The 17,634-nt window shown below is 40.0% G+C and overlaps 1 protein-coding gene across 5 annotated transcripts in view; it reads left to right on the top strand.

Moving 5' to 3' along the window:
- The window catches only part of NCOA2 (nuclear receptor coactivator 2), a 189,176-nt gene that overhangs the window by 158,251 nt on the left and 13,291 nt on the right, over positions 1–17,634 (top strand). For all 5 annotated transcript variants that reach the window (XM_083877665.1, XM_083877663.1, XM_083877664.1 and 2 more), the window contains 9 exons: positions 1,717–1,927; positions 5,089–5,298; positions 7,072–7,287; positions 7,925–8,054; positions 11,023–11,188; positions 13,089–13,367; positions 14,176–14,253; positions 14,772–15,009; positions 15,730–15,907. In XM_083877665.1, the coding sequence (XP_083733791.1) occupies positions 1,717–1,927; positions 5,089–5,298; positions 7,072–7,287; positions 7,925–8,054; positions 11,023–11,188; positions 13,089–13,367; positions 14,176–14,253; positions 14,772–15,009; positions 15,730–15,907 (1,706 nt within the window). The remainder of the gene's footprint in view (positions 1–1,716; positions 1,928–5,088; positions 5,299–7,071; positions 7,288–7,924; positions 8,055–11,022; positions 11,189–13,088; positions 13,368–14,175; positions 14,254–14,771; positions 15,010–15,729; positions 15,908–17,634) is intronic.

Raw genomic sequence — 17,634 nt, 5'->3', positions numbered from 1 at the left:
GATTTTGCATTGAGACTGAGGAGAAAAAAAAAAGCAAGTTTAGTAGGGATGGCAGAGTGCTGAAACCAATTCCCCAGGGGAAGCTGTGGATTTTCTGTCTCTGGATGTCTTTAACAAGCAAATGTATGAACTTCCACAGGGAATGGCATATACTGATTTTGCCTGGAGGCTTTAAATTTCTTCCAGTCCTCTGATTCTCTGATTTCCTACCATTTTGCCAATAACACCAGCCTCTAGATCACCCACGTGCTGCCTTTTAATGGAGTGAATTCCCTCCTCTTTTGCACTATATACTACAGTTTATACAACTAGGAGATAATGTAAAAGGAATAAAAAATAATACCGTGATTATTTGCAGTCAGTCATCCCAAAAAAAACCAGGTAGCAGTAACCTTGGGACCTTTTAGCTACTTTTGAATAAAATAGCTGGACTTCCCAGGAGCAGGTTAGATGTGGCAGCAGGAGTTCTCCACAGATTAATGTGCAGTGCTTCCTAGCTAGCTTCTAAGAGCCTCAGCAAGTATTTTAAAGCCATCTCAGGTATTTCTACAGTATTCTGTGATCTGTGGCATAAGCTTGCTCTCAGTAAGAAGTTCATGATGTGGGGATGGACGAAAAAAAAAAAAAAAAAGCCCCGGAAGAACTGTATTTCAGTTCTGCATGTTTGTGGTGTTATTTCTCAGTTCCCCATCCTTCACGGGTGGCTGCCCACTCTGCCTCTTCTCTGTCATTGCACATTTGCAAATGAAGACACTGATTTTAAGTAGATATTTGTTATATATATTGTTATGATTTATTTACTGTTCAAAATGGTAGTAATTTGAAACTGGACACCCTGTTCTTAATTATTACCCAAGTTTTACCCTAATCAATAGTTAAGGATTGGAGAATATAGTTTGCAATGATTTCCACATTTCAGTCAGAAAATTATTTTAATTCTGAGAGGTTTTAGACAGAGAAGCTGACAAAAGAGAATACCAGTGAAAATCAATATAATTAAGAAAAACAAGCAGGTCAGTAATTATGTTAGTGTAAGGTGAACTTAATTTTTCTCCCATCCTTATTTCATGATGATTTTCTACTGAATTTAAATGTAAATTCATATGTCGATTTCTCTTTTCATACTCCAGAGAAGTTATTTTCAATGATTTGAGAAGTTGGTAGCAAAATAAATTCCCAATCCTATGTATATATCTTGCCAGTTAACTTATATAAAAGTTATTCAGTGTTCAGGTTTTGAATATAACAAAGAAAAGGGATCTTGGGAATTGTTATAGCCATAAAGTAACTTTCCAATTGTATGCTTTTAATCAAGTCACAAAGAGACTAGAAATACAACTGTGCTGAAAGAAATATTGGTTATACCTACATAAACCCTCACTGTCAGCACTCCTGGGTCTCCTGCTGTCAGCACTGATCACAGAGTGCACAGGGAAGAATCTCTCAAGGTACGGAATCATACGTCCCGATGCGGGGCCTTTGAAGGGGTGCCAGTGCCACACTGGGCTCCCCAAAAGCAAGGCAGAGTAGCCCTGGGAAGCCTGCATGGTCCCCCTCCAACAGGTTTGTGAGTTTCCTCCACATCAGGCATGGTGCCAGCCCCAGCTGAGGCTGTGCAGGTGTGACACTGGGGGGCTGCCTGGCTTGGCACAAGCAGGGCACCAACAGCAGGCGAGCAGCGACCTGTACTGTGGGTTTGTGTGTTCTTTGTTGCAGCCAGGCAGCGAGTTGGATAACTTGGAAGAGATTCTGGATGACCTGCAGAACAGCCAGTTACCACAGCTTTTCCCAGATAGCCGCCCAGGCGTGCCAGCGGGCTCGGTGGACAAGCAAGCCATCATCAATGACCTCATGCAGCTCACCAGTGACAGCAGCCCCGGCGTGGCCGTGGCCACCCAGAAACCAGCAATGAGGATTTCACAGAGCAGTGAGTGCACCCCACCTTCACACGAGTACACTGAGCTCAGGAACCCCCAGTGTCAGGCAGGGAGGAGCTGGGCAGCTCCCAGTCCGGGCTGGTGGTGTGTGGTGATGGAGCGCCATCTGCGGTCATCCCAGCTCCACACACACTGGAGTTGTGTCTCTCTCACACACCCTGCAAGTCTGTGTCCTCAGAGATGTGTTCAGGGGCACCCTCAAATCAAACATCCCCTCCTGTGGTGACGTGTGACACTGGTTTTGGGAGGGTTTTGGCATGGAGAGAGCCCGTGCTATTTTTGCGATGCAGGTCGTTCCTTTCTGGCAGCTCGTGCAACGAAAGGTGCAAGAGAAGCTTTTATAAGCATGAAGGAGAGTCTTCTTCTCAAACCACAAGATTAATAGGACAGAAGATTAAGAATGGCCAACTTTAATTTGAGATTGTGGCTTTTAGTTGAGTCACTTCCAGCTGACAGCTTTCTTTAACCATATTAATCAGCTTACAAATCAGCGTTGAAATGTTGGTTTGCCATCGTAGGATAATGGAAAGCAAGCAAAATAGAAGTCTTATCAACTACTAATACTGAATAAAATAGCACAAAAAACACTGCTTCATTTTTTGCTCCTGTTGGCTAGGATGGCCACATCTATTTACTTCCTTAGATGTGCTCTAGGTTTTTTTCTTGTAAAGCATAGGGTTTAGATAATATTTTTAGCCATCCTGATAATATTAAACTTTATTGAGCCGCTTTCAAACACACTCAAATTACTTTAAAATATTTAGATAAATACTAATATTCTGCGAATAAATATTAGTCTTTTAATTCATATTAAGGCCACTTCAGATTCCAAAATTATCACTTGATCTCCGTGTTGCTCAGAGAAGGATGCTTGAGTTTAAGGTACTTGCTTTTGTGAGTATAGAGGTACTAACAGCAGCACCTCAAAAGTCAAAAGGAAATCTCTGTGCATGTGAAGACTTCAGCATGTTCTTCATGGAGCAAGGTCTGTTTGTTCCTTCCAGCCTTTTGCCTTTCTAGGGGTAGCTTAGCTTTAAATCTGCTCTCAAAGCTACTGGCAGTACAGTAACAGTATGACTGTAAATGAGAGTGGCTTGGTGGTTAGCAGAAGTTCTGTAAAAGCAGCATCCTGTTTTCCATCTAAATTAAAAACCTAAAATATTTTCCCCCAGCTCAGTCTTCTGTCTGTGCCTGGTTCCCCTAGGAACTTGTGCCTTGTGTTCAGTAGAAAGAGCATACAGAAAACAGGTCCATAGAAATACTGAGGGGCCTCTCATATGCTCACAGAAAAACAATGTAGAATGAATGTCAAATCATACACAATTCCAAAAGAGATTTGGGGGGTTTTACTGGTTCTTTTTTTCTGAAGAAATAACCGACTTTAATTTTTACAGGTTTTAGTGAATTACATTTATTTTCAACAGACAAATATTTTTGTCTATTGAAAAATAGAAAGACTGCTAGATCTGCCGAATTGCTGGAGTCTGTTACATGGGGGATAGAGAGCCTCCTTCAGTCCCATCCTGACAAAGAGTAGAATAAGCAGGAGGTGATGTGATCTAAGCACCATCACAACTCATCTACTGTGTTGTTATTTTGTGCCGCATTTCCAGAATTCCTTTTTGTAATATTAGTGGGTGCTGGCAAAGCTGCACATACAATAACTCATTTATCTATGTGATGTGTCGAACTTCTGGAGCAAATTGTTCTGGAACTGTCACTGAAGTTTAATTTTGCTTCAGTCCTTAGGCTTTGTGATGCCCCTAATCTTGACAAAGTAACTTTTGCTTCATAAATAAGTTTTGTTTGCTTAGTTGAACAGGCAGACAAGACAAAACTTAGGTCTCATGGTTAAGAATTAGGGGTATGTGATGTGATATATTTTCTGTACACATATAAACACATTCATCTGGCAGAGAACTTATGTTAAAAAAATGAATACAGTAAGTTCCTGTAGTCTGGTTTTATAAGATAAAAATAAAAGTCAGAGACCTTTGTTATGAGATATTTCTGTGCATTTTAAGAAACTTACTAAACCTCATCTAAGTTTTCAGATTCAAAAGTAGCACTACTTTGATCTAAAATAAGAAAGTATTAATTTAAACTTCTCAGTAATATGATGAACACAAAAATGCAGAAGTTGCTGTAAGGATGCTGTTATATCAGAACCACTCCTAGGGGAAGCTATCAGAAAGTATTGCAAATAATACTTTCACAAAAATGTTTAATTTACTTGCATGTATTTTATGGGTAGGGTTGGAAATGGAATAAAGCTACAAGGTCAGTGTTTCATTCATGTTTGAGAATCAGTTGAGCACACAGTGGATGCTTTCATGCATTGGAACATTGCCCAAAGACCAGCTGAGCCAGATGCTTGCCAGTCACAGTCTGAAACTCACTTTGCAGAGGCAGTCTGCCGTTTTATTTGCAGATGCTGATTTTAAAAGCTCAATCCAGAAGGAAGCAGTTACATAAAGGTGGCAGTAACCATCAAGGATGGTTCTATTTTAGCAGAATATTATGGTGGCACCAAGCTCTGTTTCTGGACTGGTTTTTCGTTATTGCTGAATCATGGAAGTATTTATTCTTATGAATGACAAAAAAAAAGTAAAAAAACGAAAAATTAAGAGGGACTTTTGAAATGGGGCTGTGGGACCCAATATGGAGTCAGTCTGTCCTTAATTTTGAAAATTTCTTCAGGAGCACAGCTTATGGTGGAAAACTTTCCAAATTGAGATAATTCCTAACAATTTGCCTCAGGATGACATCTGCATGCAATTACAGTTCTACTAGGTATAAGATTAATTGGCAGTAGTATGCACAACACATAATGGTGTACTTTGTTGTAGTGGCTCTTCTGTCAGTTAAATGGCATCATTTAAAGTTTTTTAAAATATATATCATATCTGGTTTGTGTTTAGTGTCAGAATGTTCCATTTTGAAATTTACATTTAAATGTCAAGAAGAGATGTTTCTCAGACAGATATGGAATGGATAAATTATGCAACATTAAATAGCTGACCCCAAGAGCTTTAATTGTGTCTGGGTTCTTTTCTTCTTTTCCTTTTTTTTTTTTTTTTTTTTTTTTTTTTTACCTAGTGAAGTTTCCATTCTTGTAACTTTGGTTTTTTTCTTTGCTCCTCCTGTCTAGCTTTTAATAACCCACGAGCAGGGCAACTGGGCAGGTTATTACCAAACCAGAATTTACCACTTGACATAACACTGCAGAACCCAACAGGTGCAGGAACTTTCCCACCCATAAGAACGAGTAGCCCCTACTCAGTGATACCTCAGCCGGGACTGATGGGCAGGAATGAAGGGATGATAGGAAGTCAAGGAACTTTAGGCAACAGTAGCACAGGTAAGATGATTTTCCTTTTTTTTTTTTTTTTTTTTTAATATACTTGAGTAATAGGCTATAGCATGTGAAGCTTAACATTGGAGTTAATACCATTGCTGATTATTACTTTCCATAAAATCTGGAAGAAATAATGTTTTGTGAAAAGTTATGTATTGGCATATTTATTTTTAATTTCTGCATCTGAATATTTTTATTTCTGCCTTTTATGCACTGCTTTTTACCTACCTATAGAGATGGGCCTTTCAAAACTCAATCATGAGCAATACTGTTGCCTTATGATGTTGGCTTAGCCCTCCATTATTCTTTATTTAGTAGCATTAGATCCTTTTTGGGAACCATCAGATGTTGCAATTAACAACATGTTCACCTAATGATGAGCAAACACATAGTCTGTTTGACAGGAAAAGTCTGGCTGATGGATTTATTTCAACTAGTGCATAGTCTAAGATTGTGCAAGTGTGTAACAACCACTGTAAGAGCTCTGAGTAAATAAATGGCATTGCAAACCCTCTCAGCTGGCTGCTTGGTATCAAATTTGTGTATTTATTGGCATCAGTATTAAAAGAGACATGCAGCCAGACACTGAAATATTTTATTTAAGCAGTTTAGAGATCAACTTGTATGCTTTCAAGTGTCCTCTTACTTTCATGTTCTGTATTCATATTAGAGGGTTTTATTCATCTTATGTATATAAGTTAGAGAATATAATTGTGTCCCTGCCTTGCTTTAGCACAGCACATCTTTCAGCTGATAAAATATGTACACAAATGGACCAAACCTGAAGAGTTAGTAATGCTAAAGCAAATTTTGTACAGCAGCTGAAACAAAGACCCTCTTCAGAGGGTTTTTATTTGGTTCTATGTCACCAAATAATTGAACTGAAAAGTAATCATTGTTTGCGTGGCTTTTTGTATTCATTTAGGGATGTGGCATAATGCAACTGAAAGGACCAATCTGAACCAATAGTCCAACCTGAAATCAGTGTTTTATCTACTCTCTTGACTGATAAGAAATTGAAATGTATAAATACTATGAACACCATCTTTGGGGCTTGGGAGTTTTTGTGTTGAGGCTTTTTGGCTACTGTCAGAGTGTAGTATTCTATATATTCCAAGTGTAAATAAAACGTATCAGTTGTTTACAGTAGATGTGGGAGGACTTCCCCTATAATAACGGTAATGAACTTCAGCATCTATCGGAAAGTTCCTCTGAGTAATTTCCCTGCACCGTACATAGGTCTGAGTTTATCTGGGTGAGCCTTGAAGCTCTGAAGGCTCTAGGTTCTAAATGAAAGAAGTTGCCAAAAGATGTTTGCAGAACACGAATTGATGCTCAATCCTTCTAATTTGTAAGTGTGTTTAGCGTTAACACGTTGTTACTCAAGTCCCCATTGTCACTTAGCACTTGGAAAGTAAAGCACTGACACACATCAGCAAACGTGATTCATTTCCTGAGGAAGGAAGTTAAGGCTATCCACACACCCTCAGCACCTGTTGCAGACTACATGTGGGAACACTTACTCTAAGCAGCATTTCGGAAATGATAAAAGGGCCTTCCTCCTGTAAGATGTATCACAGTCTCCAGTCCCTTGCCTAAGCAGCATCAGGCGTTGTTCTGCAGCTTTGCACATCTGGATGGGCAGCTGTGGTGGTACAGTGTGCTTTGAGTGAAGCTACTGGATTGGTATTGCTGAAAATGCAGCTCCTCAGGAAGCAGTAGTGTTAAGGCCATTCTGATCATGTGCTGGTACCTGAGTGTTTGGCTTTTGTGCAGGAATGATTGGTGGCAATGCCCCTCGGCCCGCCATGGCCTCTGGAGAGTGGGGCAGCCAGGCTCCCGCGGTGAGGGTGACCTGCGCGCCCACGGCCGGCGCCATGAACCGGCCGGTGCAGGCAGGCATGATCCGCAACCCCACGGCCAGCATCCCCCTGAGACCCAGCAGCCAGCCCGGGCCCAGGCAGATGCTTCCATCTCAGGTCATGAATATGGGTAAGTCGCACACGGAGCTGTTCCTTCTGGTGCACGCTGGGTTGCTAAAGATGAAGCAGGAGAAAAAAAAGGAAATTTAAAAAAATCCTCGCTTCATTTATAGATTTGATAAGAACTGTATTTCACAGTGGAATTTTCCTGTGGATGTGGGAAAGGAGGTGCCTAAACCACTAAATTTTAACACATGTGTGGAGATGGACAGTTCCTGCTGCTCTGTAGCTCCACAGTTGTGTGACCAAAGAAAGTGGGTATGAAGTTGCCTTTGGTTCACTAAAGACTGTGGAGATTTTTTTAGAGGAAATGCTGCGGAATGATAATTCTTCCTGGTCACTTTTAAAGCAAGTGCATTATAATATTGACTCCACGTACAGTCTTTTTCTTATGCTTGTCTTAATTTTTGCATCTACGATGCTGTATCTGCTATTTTATAATTTTGAACCACTTTCAGAATATTCATGTTTTCTCAAAATTTAGAAGCAAATTTTAACAAAAGAATGATGATGCTTTTAAATGTAATGTTGCTGGAGTCGTAATGCTTTCGTTTGCTTTTACCATAACATAGGTAACTCAATTGAAAGAATTAACATGAAAGTAGCTTCTCTTCAGAAAAGTTATATGGTTGTTTTTTCTTGATTAGGGCCATCTGAATTGGAAATGAACATAGGAGGACCTCAGTATAGCCAACAGCAGGCACCTCCAAATCAGACTGCGCCATGGCCAGACAGCATGTTGCCTATAGAACAGGCAACTTTTGGTAATCAGAACAGGTGAGTCTTGGTGTCACATCAGAACACAGAGAGATTTTGCAGGCCTATGATTTATACACCTCATGGAAACAAAGTTCTACATAAAACATTCACCAAATATGCATCAATTTGTTATTTGTATTATTTTGTGCTCATGAAATCTATGTGTGTTCCAATAATATTAATGGTATTATTTTGCTCTCTTTGTCATGTAATATGTTGAATGAATTGAAAGTTCTGTATCACAGTGAATGCTGCCAGCACTTGAGGTATAGTTGCACCATTTTTCACCTCTGGAGCATTAATGTGGACATGATTGTGTCTGATTTTGCTGTTCTTATTGTTAACTATTACACTTAACACTAAATGTGGAAGAGTGCCAGTAGTATTAGCCATGACTACAAAGTCGTAATATCTGTCCCTTCCTGCAGTGGGGTAGCATTTTCAGTGATGTGAGACATGGTTAATTATGTTTTGTTTGGGTTTTTTTAATTGACCTAAATTCTGTAAAAGAGGAGGAAGGAAAGATGAAGTGAAGGGAAGGCTGCCTCTTCCCTGAAGTTACCTCCTCCTCAGGTAATCAGAACTGCAGTTTGGTCACAACTCATTAACTCCTATGTAATGTATTAATAACTTCACTCGTCATCAAGACTTTTAAATGATGGCACAAGTGTTATAAGCAGCTTACACTTCTTAAGAAAGAGCCATGTATTCTCCAAAAGGTTGGCAGCTTGCTTTAGAGAGACTCTGTATATTATGGAATGTCTAAGGAATGCAAAATGGACAAGCAAGTGCAGAATGCTGAAATATTTTCAATTGTGTAAGTAATAAATCGGAGGATCACTGAAAAGAAAACAAAGTGGATACATTTGGAAAAAATGTGTGTTTGAAAAAAAAATGTTAATCTTCTGACTACATTCTCTTAGTTTTCATTAGGATGTTTGAAAATATTATCCATAAATATATGTGGCAATTTCTTTGTTATATTCCATGTTTTTCGAGATATTTCCTAGTGTTTCACTCAGTTAGCATATCCATATGCAAAATGCACTCTTTGTATAACTGAATTATTCACTTTAAAAATTACACCTTAAAAGAAAACACAGGGTCATGACTGGTCAGCAAGCCAGGCAGTTACTTCTTCCATTTTTTAACCTTTGCATTTCTCGTAATTTCCTTATAGCTGAAGATGGTGGAAAAAATTCCCATTGCATTGCATCTGAAAGTAACAATATTTTGATCATTTATACCCCAACTGGAGATGATTAATTGGTTGTTGCTGCCATTTCTTGCTTTATTAATCTGCAAGATTGGTATTTTTATAATCTGATTGTTGCTGTGTACTAAATGAGTAAGAATAATTCTTAAATGAAAAATTAAAATTGTCATTGGGGTACATAAAAGAAATTGAGAAATTATAACTAACTGTCGTTTTTAATATACAGAATTTGAAAAAGGTTTTAGGGGTTTTTTTAGCATGTGTGTTCACGCTTGTTTGCAATTTCAAGGAGGGTTTTTTTTGCTAGCCTCATCAATTGTTTTTCCATATAATACATCCCTTCTTATAAGTTATCTTTAGAGTTTGTAAGCAATTTGAATGAAAGGATTTTTTTTGCTCTTCCCTTTTGCTAATTTATAATTTCATCTGTGGGAATTAAAGATTATTTCCCTGTATGTGAGTTTGATTAATACTTTGCAATGTTTTAAAGGTGTGTCATATATTCTTCTTTTTTTTTTTTTACTGTCTGGGATCCAGTTAAAAAGAATATATTTTTATTAGTTTTCCTGCTTGCCATCCTTTGAGTTCATTCAGTGTGTAGCCTGACGATGCAGCTCTCCTGCTTAGCTTTGACATAGAGATTAGACTTCCATGGCAACCATATATCTCATTATGGAAATTAAATACACAAACATGTTTCTTTGTTTTTTTTCTAAACAGACATGTAAAAAGGGTTCACATATAGTGCTTTTCCTCCCTCCATGGGTGACAGCTTTTGTTGTCTCTGAATAATTATCTGGGATGTGATTCTTCCCTGATGTGCATATTGTAGCTGCCCTTGCCTGCAGAATGCTCTGCTCTTTATATTTTCTACTGCAGTTTTGTGGTAGTGTGCATGAAGCAGGGCAAGTGTGTGAACTGCAGAACAAAAACGTGTCCTTTGGCTGCAGATAAGGTGTTATTTCAGATTTAGTTCATTTCTCGGGAAGTTTTGTCCTTTGGGTTTATAATAAACCTTTATTCTGCCTTTGTAACTGCGAGTGTGCTTCGCATACAAAATACAGGGGTGAGGTAAGCAGGATTTATAGAGCCATCACATGCTGCCTGACAGTATCCAAATTCTTGCTGATGTCCTTCCAAGGCACATAACCAAGTATATAAACTGGTACCCAAGTGTGCATTTAGGTTGAGTGTTTTGCTGCAAAAAGGGCAGTGTCCTTTTCTCCCTGCTCCCTCATGCTTCTGCCCCACTCTTCCAGATGTTCAGTTTTTGTGAGCTCAGACAATCCACAGACCCATCTGTGACCTCTTTGGCTTGTTTAGCCTGATAGAAAACCAACTAAGGGGAGAGTCTATGGAAATGAGCACTACTTGTGATGGTATACTTGACCTGACATGAGACATTCAAAGTTACAACTAGTTTTTAAAAAACAGTTATTTAGCCTTCTGTCTTCAGTGACTGTATTGTATAGTGACTTCTCTGTTCCTCTGTTGACCCGGTGATATGCAGTCAGTGCTTGAGCTACTTTTGGTGGGCTTCCTTGCTTGTCAGATATACCATGCTTGTAGAGTCTTGGCAGGCATTAATCACACTGTTTAATTATTCTTTGGGTAGCATAACTTCCATCCAGAATAACTTTCTAAACAAAAGTGGCAGCAATTACAATAATTTCTGTCTCCACTTGTTAGTTCTATTTGAGTACTAATCCTCTGATATTAGTTCATGTTTTCCAGCAGCTGTTTACCAACCCTGTGTTCATGTTTTCACAGGCAACCATTTGGCAGCTCACCAGATGATCTCTTGTGTAACCATCCTTCATCAGAGTCACCAAGTGATGAGGGTGCTCTCCTGGATCAGCTTTACATGGCATTAAGGAATTTTGATGGTTTAGAAGAAATCGACAGGGCTCTGGGAATACCAGAACTAGTGAGCCAGGTATACCAAAAAATACCATGGTATTTTGCCTGCATTAGATATTGCTTTTATAAGATACGTTGTCAAGGTGGAGTTGAAAAAGGAGATTATAAAACACTTCTTGCAAGCTAGGATGGTGGAAGTCCATTTAATGGCTCAGCATCACCTGAAAACCTTCCCTCGGCCCCTGGTTTAGTCTTTCTTCCTCTCCCCTGCCACCCTCACCTAGATCTCCTTCTTTATGCAACTGCTTTATGCAACTAAACTAACCAAAACAAAAATATAGTGGTCAGAGGAACAGCTGTAGGGGGACAAAGGTAAGATCATGGCCACCAACAGAGTATATAGGAAAGAGGAAAATAAAATTGTGAAGACCTAGGAGCAGAGGAGCAGGATCAAGAGTTTAGTATGATAGAGGCAACAAGCTTTTGGATTAGCAAACCTGAGATGTGTAAATTCACCCATGGTTTTTTCCTTAGTTGATTAATGTGTGTTAAGGGATGAGTTTTATCTGAGGCCGTTGATTTCATTCCAAGCACTTCAACTGCAATTTTTTTTTCTAAATTATGAGCATGCTTGCTACACTTTGTTCTGTGCTTTTCCATCCATTGTTCCCCACAGTTACTTTTGTTGACTTCCATTGTGTTCTTGCCTGTTTCAGTCTTATGTAGTGCAAAAAAAAAAGTGGTAAAAATCAAAGTTTTTTGAGAAAAAGTTAGTTCCTGACATTTCTGGCATCAGAATTTTATTTCCAAAATCAGCATATGTCTGTATAATGACTTAATATTCTCAGAGGAGCCTGCAATACCCATTTCATTCCCCAGCACTCATCAGCACCCTGCACATAACTTCTGAACTAGCTCTGCACTTTAGATATGAAATAGGACCAACAAAATTCTGCTTTGAACATGAGAAAGCTATCTCCAAGCCTATTTGGTACAACACAGAAGTCAGTGAGGTGTAGAGCTGGAGATACAATTTATTAGTGAACTTCAATTTTGTGGTATGAAACTTTCATGCAACATTATATAGGTTTTGGAATGCCACCACCAAAAATTATGAATAATGGTTTATTTCAAACTAAGCAGTAAATATGTTTCTATTTAATTAATAATTCAGTGGAAACAGTTAAAGGATCTTGCAGATAAGAGAACTGCTTCATTTTAAAGCATGTTTTTTAAAATAGCCTTCGAACATTTTACAGCAGCTTAAAGACTTTCTTTCATGAGGGCACTGAAATTTACATTAACTTCATTTTCAAGGTCAGTGTGGAATAAGCTATAAAATTATTCTGGCTAGAGCAAATATTAGGGGAGTATCTAGAATAGAATTTAGAATTGTGTTAGTTTATTTATGCTAATGGATAATCAGTTAGTGCAAAAGTGCCCTCAAAGAATTAGGCACTCTGTTCACATTAGCTTCTGTAATAGTTTCAGGCATCTTTATTTGAAGTCATTATTTTGTTTAAAGATACTGATAAAAATCTACTTATTCATTTGTAATACCTTTGGATTTATCTCAGATTCAATGGCAAAAAATATGCTGGCATCACTTCATTTACAGATTCTGATCTAGCATTTTGTCATTTCAGGTTTTCATTCATTAGAAGAGTAATACAAGGTCTGTGCAAAGAACACAAGAAATATTGTGGGGTTTTGTTTAAAAAAAAAATCAACAAAAAAAAGGAAAAGGGAGAGCAATAATTTGTCTCTGTGAATGTGTTCTGATACTGAAATGTACAATTTCAATTTGGTTTATTTTTTAAGTTTTATATTGAGATAAAGGAAGATAATGAAGTTTTCTGTTTCAAAACATTCGCATCCTAGAAGGTTGTTTTCGCAGGCTGTCTGTATTAGTCCCGCATAATCCTCTGGAAAGCCGTGTCCCACCAACTGTTCCTATTGTTGGTGTGTTTCTGCAGAGCCAAGCTGTTGACCCCGAGACCTTCCCGAGCCAGGAGTCGGGCATGCTGCTGGAGCAGAAGGCGCCGGTGTTCTCGCAGCAGTACGCGGCGCAGGCGCAGATGGCACAGGGCAGCTACGCGCCCATGCAGGACCCCGGTTTCCACGGAATGGGGCAGCGCCCGGGGTACACCGCCCTGCGCATGCAGCCCCGGCCCGGCCTGCGCCCCGCCGGCATCGTGCAGAACCAGCCCAACCAGCTGCGCCTCCAGCTGCAGCACCGCCTCCAGGCCCAGCAGGTACAGCCCTGCCCTGCCCAGCTCTCCTGGGCATCAGCTTGCCCCAAGTAGACAGGGTCTTTAACCTAAAATTTTACAGGAGCCATAATGAGTTTTTGAAACGATAGTGCCTTGCACATTCTCTTTTTTGATCTTCTTTTTTGGCATCTTCACATTATTCTTTGTATAATGCGATGCAAGACATGACCAGTATTTAAGCCTAGATCTCAAGGTTACATTGGTGCTTTTTGTTATATCCGTCTTTTTCTATTTCTTGTATCTTGACTCTTCCATCAATCTAAGTGCTTTTCTTGCTGCCTGTTACCTACATCCTACATAGTTGGTTTGTTTTTTTCCCTTGGCCTTGATCTGCTTCTGAGAATTAAGTTCTTGTTTCTTGTTTCATTTTTAAATACATAGGTTTGTAGTACTACCAGTGAGATATCAATGCTTTTTGTATTTAAGGAGGAAAGAACATTCCTGCTTTCAGTCATCAGGATAAGGTCTAATTTGGAGTCAACCTCAACAGTCCAGTCCCAGAGTGAAAAAGAACAGGAACTATGAAGGGAGCATGTTTGGTATAAACAGCGTAGTGTCTGTGTTGTTATTTTTATGCTGTATTATCTCTTTAAGAAACAGCATTCTGTGAATATTGGTAGGATTTGAGGAGGAAAATTAGTCACTGCTTGGAAATGTAAGGCTAGATCTACAGACAGCTGGTCAGGGAAGTAGGTCTGTATGACTCTGTATGTAACACTTCTTTTTTTCCCATTCCTTCTAAAAACCTTTGGGTTTTGGTGTCGGGGTGGTTTGGTTTTTTTCTCTTTAGAATCGACAGCCACTGATAAATCAGATCAGCAGCGTCTCCAATATGAATCTGTCTTTGAGAACTGGAGTGCCAACACAGGTGAGAAAAATAATAGCTTTTAAAAAAGATAGTAACTTTTTTTTTGATTTCTTGCCCCAACATAATACAATAGTAATGCTATGTGGCAAGTACAGTTTCAATACAAATATTGCAATCTGTGTGATAGGGAGTATTCTGCTGTTTTATTCCTGAGAGTCATTCCCATTTTTACATGGGCTGGATGATTGTTTAATAAACATTTGATATAACTGCATTTTTAACCATGCCTCTCATTTCCTAAAGATGTGTGTTTTTAATGAGTTACTCCGTTTGCAAATACAAATCACTGCAGTCTTAAACACTGGTATTATTTCAGTTACTGACTTTTGCACTGTTGGAAGTCTTTCCCAGCAGAAGTATTAGAAAGATTATGCCCTCCTGCTTTATTTTTTGTTAGTTGTGTGATGGGGGGGGGGGGGGTGTGAAAACTGGAATCTTTGGGATTGCCCTAGTGGAGATGTCTGTGCTGGTTGTGTTGCCTCGGAAGGGTTGTTGATGGGTGTCTGCTTTTCCCCCAGGGCCCCATCAATGCACAGATGCTGGCACAGAGGCAGCGGGAGATCCTGAGCCAGCACCTGCGGCAGCGGCAGATGCAGCAGCAGCAGCAGCAGGTGCAGCAGAGGACGCTGATGATGCGAGGGCAAGGCTTGAGCATGACCCCCAGCATGGTGGCCACCGGTGGCATCCCAGCAACCATGAGCAACCCACGCATCCCGCAGGCAAATGCACAGCAGTTTCCATTTCCTCCAAACTACGGTACTGGTTCCACTCCTCCTCAGTGCATTTTGTCAGTCCTTGCTCCCCATGCTCCCCTCAATGCTGGCTCCGAGCCCCTGGTCCACAGGCTTTTGCCTGACTGCCTGGGAACAGTGGAAAACATGGCAGTTTGGACACCTTAGAGGTTCCACTTTCCTAGCTCTTGTACCAGTTACTCTCCAGCACTGCTCTTTCTGTGAGCAGCAGCAGAAGTGCAGTGTGTGTTTGTTTATATGTAGATGTATGCAGATAAATATGTGTACTCACAACACAAACACGTGTGTGTACGTATTTGCTTGATGGATTCTGAATTTTGAGTGAACTAAACAAAAAGCTCTTCAATTTAAGTAATATAAATCGATTTTAGAGAAGGATTCCATTTCCTACCCCTAACCCAATGTGTAATATGATAATACAGTTTCCTTTCTTTGTTTTACAAAGCCACAAAGTTTGTTCTGGGCAGTTACCTCCATACAGTTATTGTTATGCAGTTTCTTTATTTATACCTACTGTATAAGTTATGTTGCAATTATATTAAATAATATGTTATGTGAAAGTTCTGCTGTTATAACAAATTATGTCCATCCAACTCTAAATTTGGTATCTGCTCTTACCAGATTATAAGAGTAAGACTGTGTAAAGACATATCTGCAGGTATGAGCTCTTGGTTTGTTTTAACTCTCAATGTACAGTGGGTAAAATTCTCATTTTCTTCTTCAGGTATTAGTCAGCAGCCCGATCCAGGCTTCACAGGGGCTACCACTCCTCAGAGTCCACTGATGTCACCAAGGCTGGCTCACACTCAAAGCCCCATGATTCAGCAGACTCAGGCTAATCCTGCCTATCAGTCCTCTACGGAGATGAATGGGTGGGCACAAGGGAATATAGGTGGTAACAGGTAAATCCAGAAGAAAACCAAAATGAACACACAGAGTAATGGGGTCATTTATGGTCTACACTTATTTATGGGCTCTTTTTATGTAACTGTTTTCATGTTTGTCTGTTGTTATCTATCCTAAAAGAGATTTCTTTTCAATTTGGCTTGACGAATTGGTTTAAATTCTGTCTTCATACAAGGCAAAGTGAGTGCTGAGCTAAAAGACCTGCATCCATGCAATGCATTGCTTTGTCTGTTATAACTGATCAAACACTGTGTGCCTTTAAGAAGCACCTGTGCTGCACAGTGAACTCCAGCCCTCAACGTTTGTGTGGATGCATTTCTTCTGCATATGATTTTCATCCCACACTGCTTTCCACATGGCTGGATCAGCTAAACCAGAGCCTATGCATTCCCTAGTGCTCTGGAATTGCAGTGACTGGATTATCACCTCTCACTTTAAATGCTGGAGTGTACCCAGGTTCAGCCCATTAGTGCTTGCACATGCTGGGGGTCAGCATATAGCTGTCACTCCTTGACAGCATTGTGGCAATACCTCATGCATGCAGTCACCTTTTCAGCTGAGGCCCCTGCCCCAGTGGGTGTAGCTCTAATAATCAAATCTGTCCAAATCAAATGGGTTGGATGTTGAACACTATCAGTAGGTAGCAATGAGCTTCCAGATGGCAGCGATCTGAGCTTTTCCTTGGAAGATGGGAGGAGCTACCAGGTACAGCCTGAATTAGTTGGCCCTGGGGTGCACACAGCTGTCTCTAGCACAGTGCTTTTGTCATCCTGAAATTCTCAGGCTTACTGTCCTACCACAGCAACAAATCTTTTTTCCTGCTAGTTGACAAAGATTTAATAAACCCAAAACACCAGTATTTTACTGATGAATCTAATCCAAGTAAATTTCCCCCTAAAGCAGCTGATTTATCTCTTATCCTCATCTTTGTCAATGCCTCATCCTCACAGTCTTCCTGAAGCATCTACAGGAGGCATAGCTGCCACTGTTGTGGCTCCTGCCAAAAATGGCAGCGGAGGCAGTTCCATAAGTCCAAAGGTTGGCTTTGCTAAACTGCAGCTCTACAGCAGAGACATGTCAAATGTGCTTACACAAGCCACTGAGTATTCACAATGATCTGTAGTGTACTCTTTCAGCCATCCAGATAACAACTTAAAAATGGGATGAGGTGGCCTGAAAAGACATGGAATTGGAAGGAAGAGAATGGTGGGATTTTCTGGGCTTGGTCCCGTGCCCAGAATGCCGTTGCACTCCAACAGGTCTCAGAGTGCACAGCAGTAGCCTAACAGAGTACCCAAGTGCAAGACTGAGTGTTAACCCTGAAAGATTTCCTCAGCTGTGGGAGCAGTGCTTCACAGGGAGGGAAAGTCAGCCACTGATACTGAGACAAGCAACCCTTCCAGTATTTTAGTCTAATGTACATCCTCTAAACAGACACATTGTCAGTAATAATTCCTTCATCAGCTGTTGAATTATGCTCAAAGACTAGAAAAAACTGATGTGTAAACAGTGAAGTGCATTTTAGGAAATGTAAAGAAGTCTCTCCTATGGCTTTCAACATAATGGGAAGGAAGATACTGTCCAAAAAGCACTTGAACTGAATAAAATCTGGGATGAGGTTTTCCACAGTTACTCCTCCTTCAGTTGTTCAGAAATGAGCACCTTAAAGAAACATAATTGTCTTAGACTTTGTTGTTTCTTACAGTGCCACAGTTCCAAAACC

Source organism: Zosterops lateralis (assembly GCF_965231275.1).
Source record: "Zosterops lateralis genome assembly, chromosome: 1".
NCBI classification, from domain to species: Eukaryota; Metazoa; Chordata; class Aves; order Passeriformes; family Zosteropidae; genus Zosterops; species Zosterops lateralis.
The sequence above is the reverse complement of the archived record's forward strand: the minus strand, read 5'-3'. Positions and strand labels throughout refer to the sequence as shown.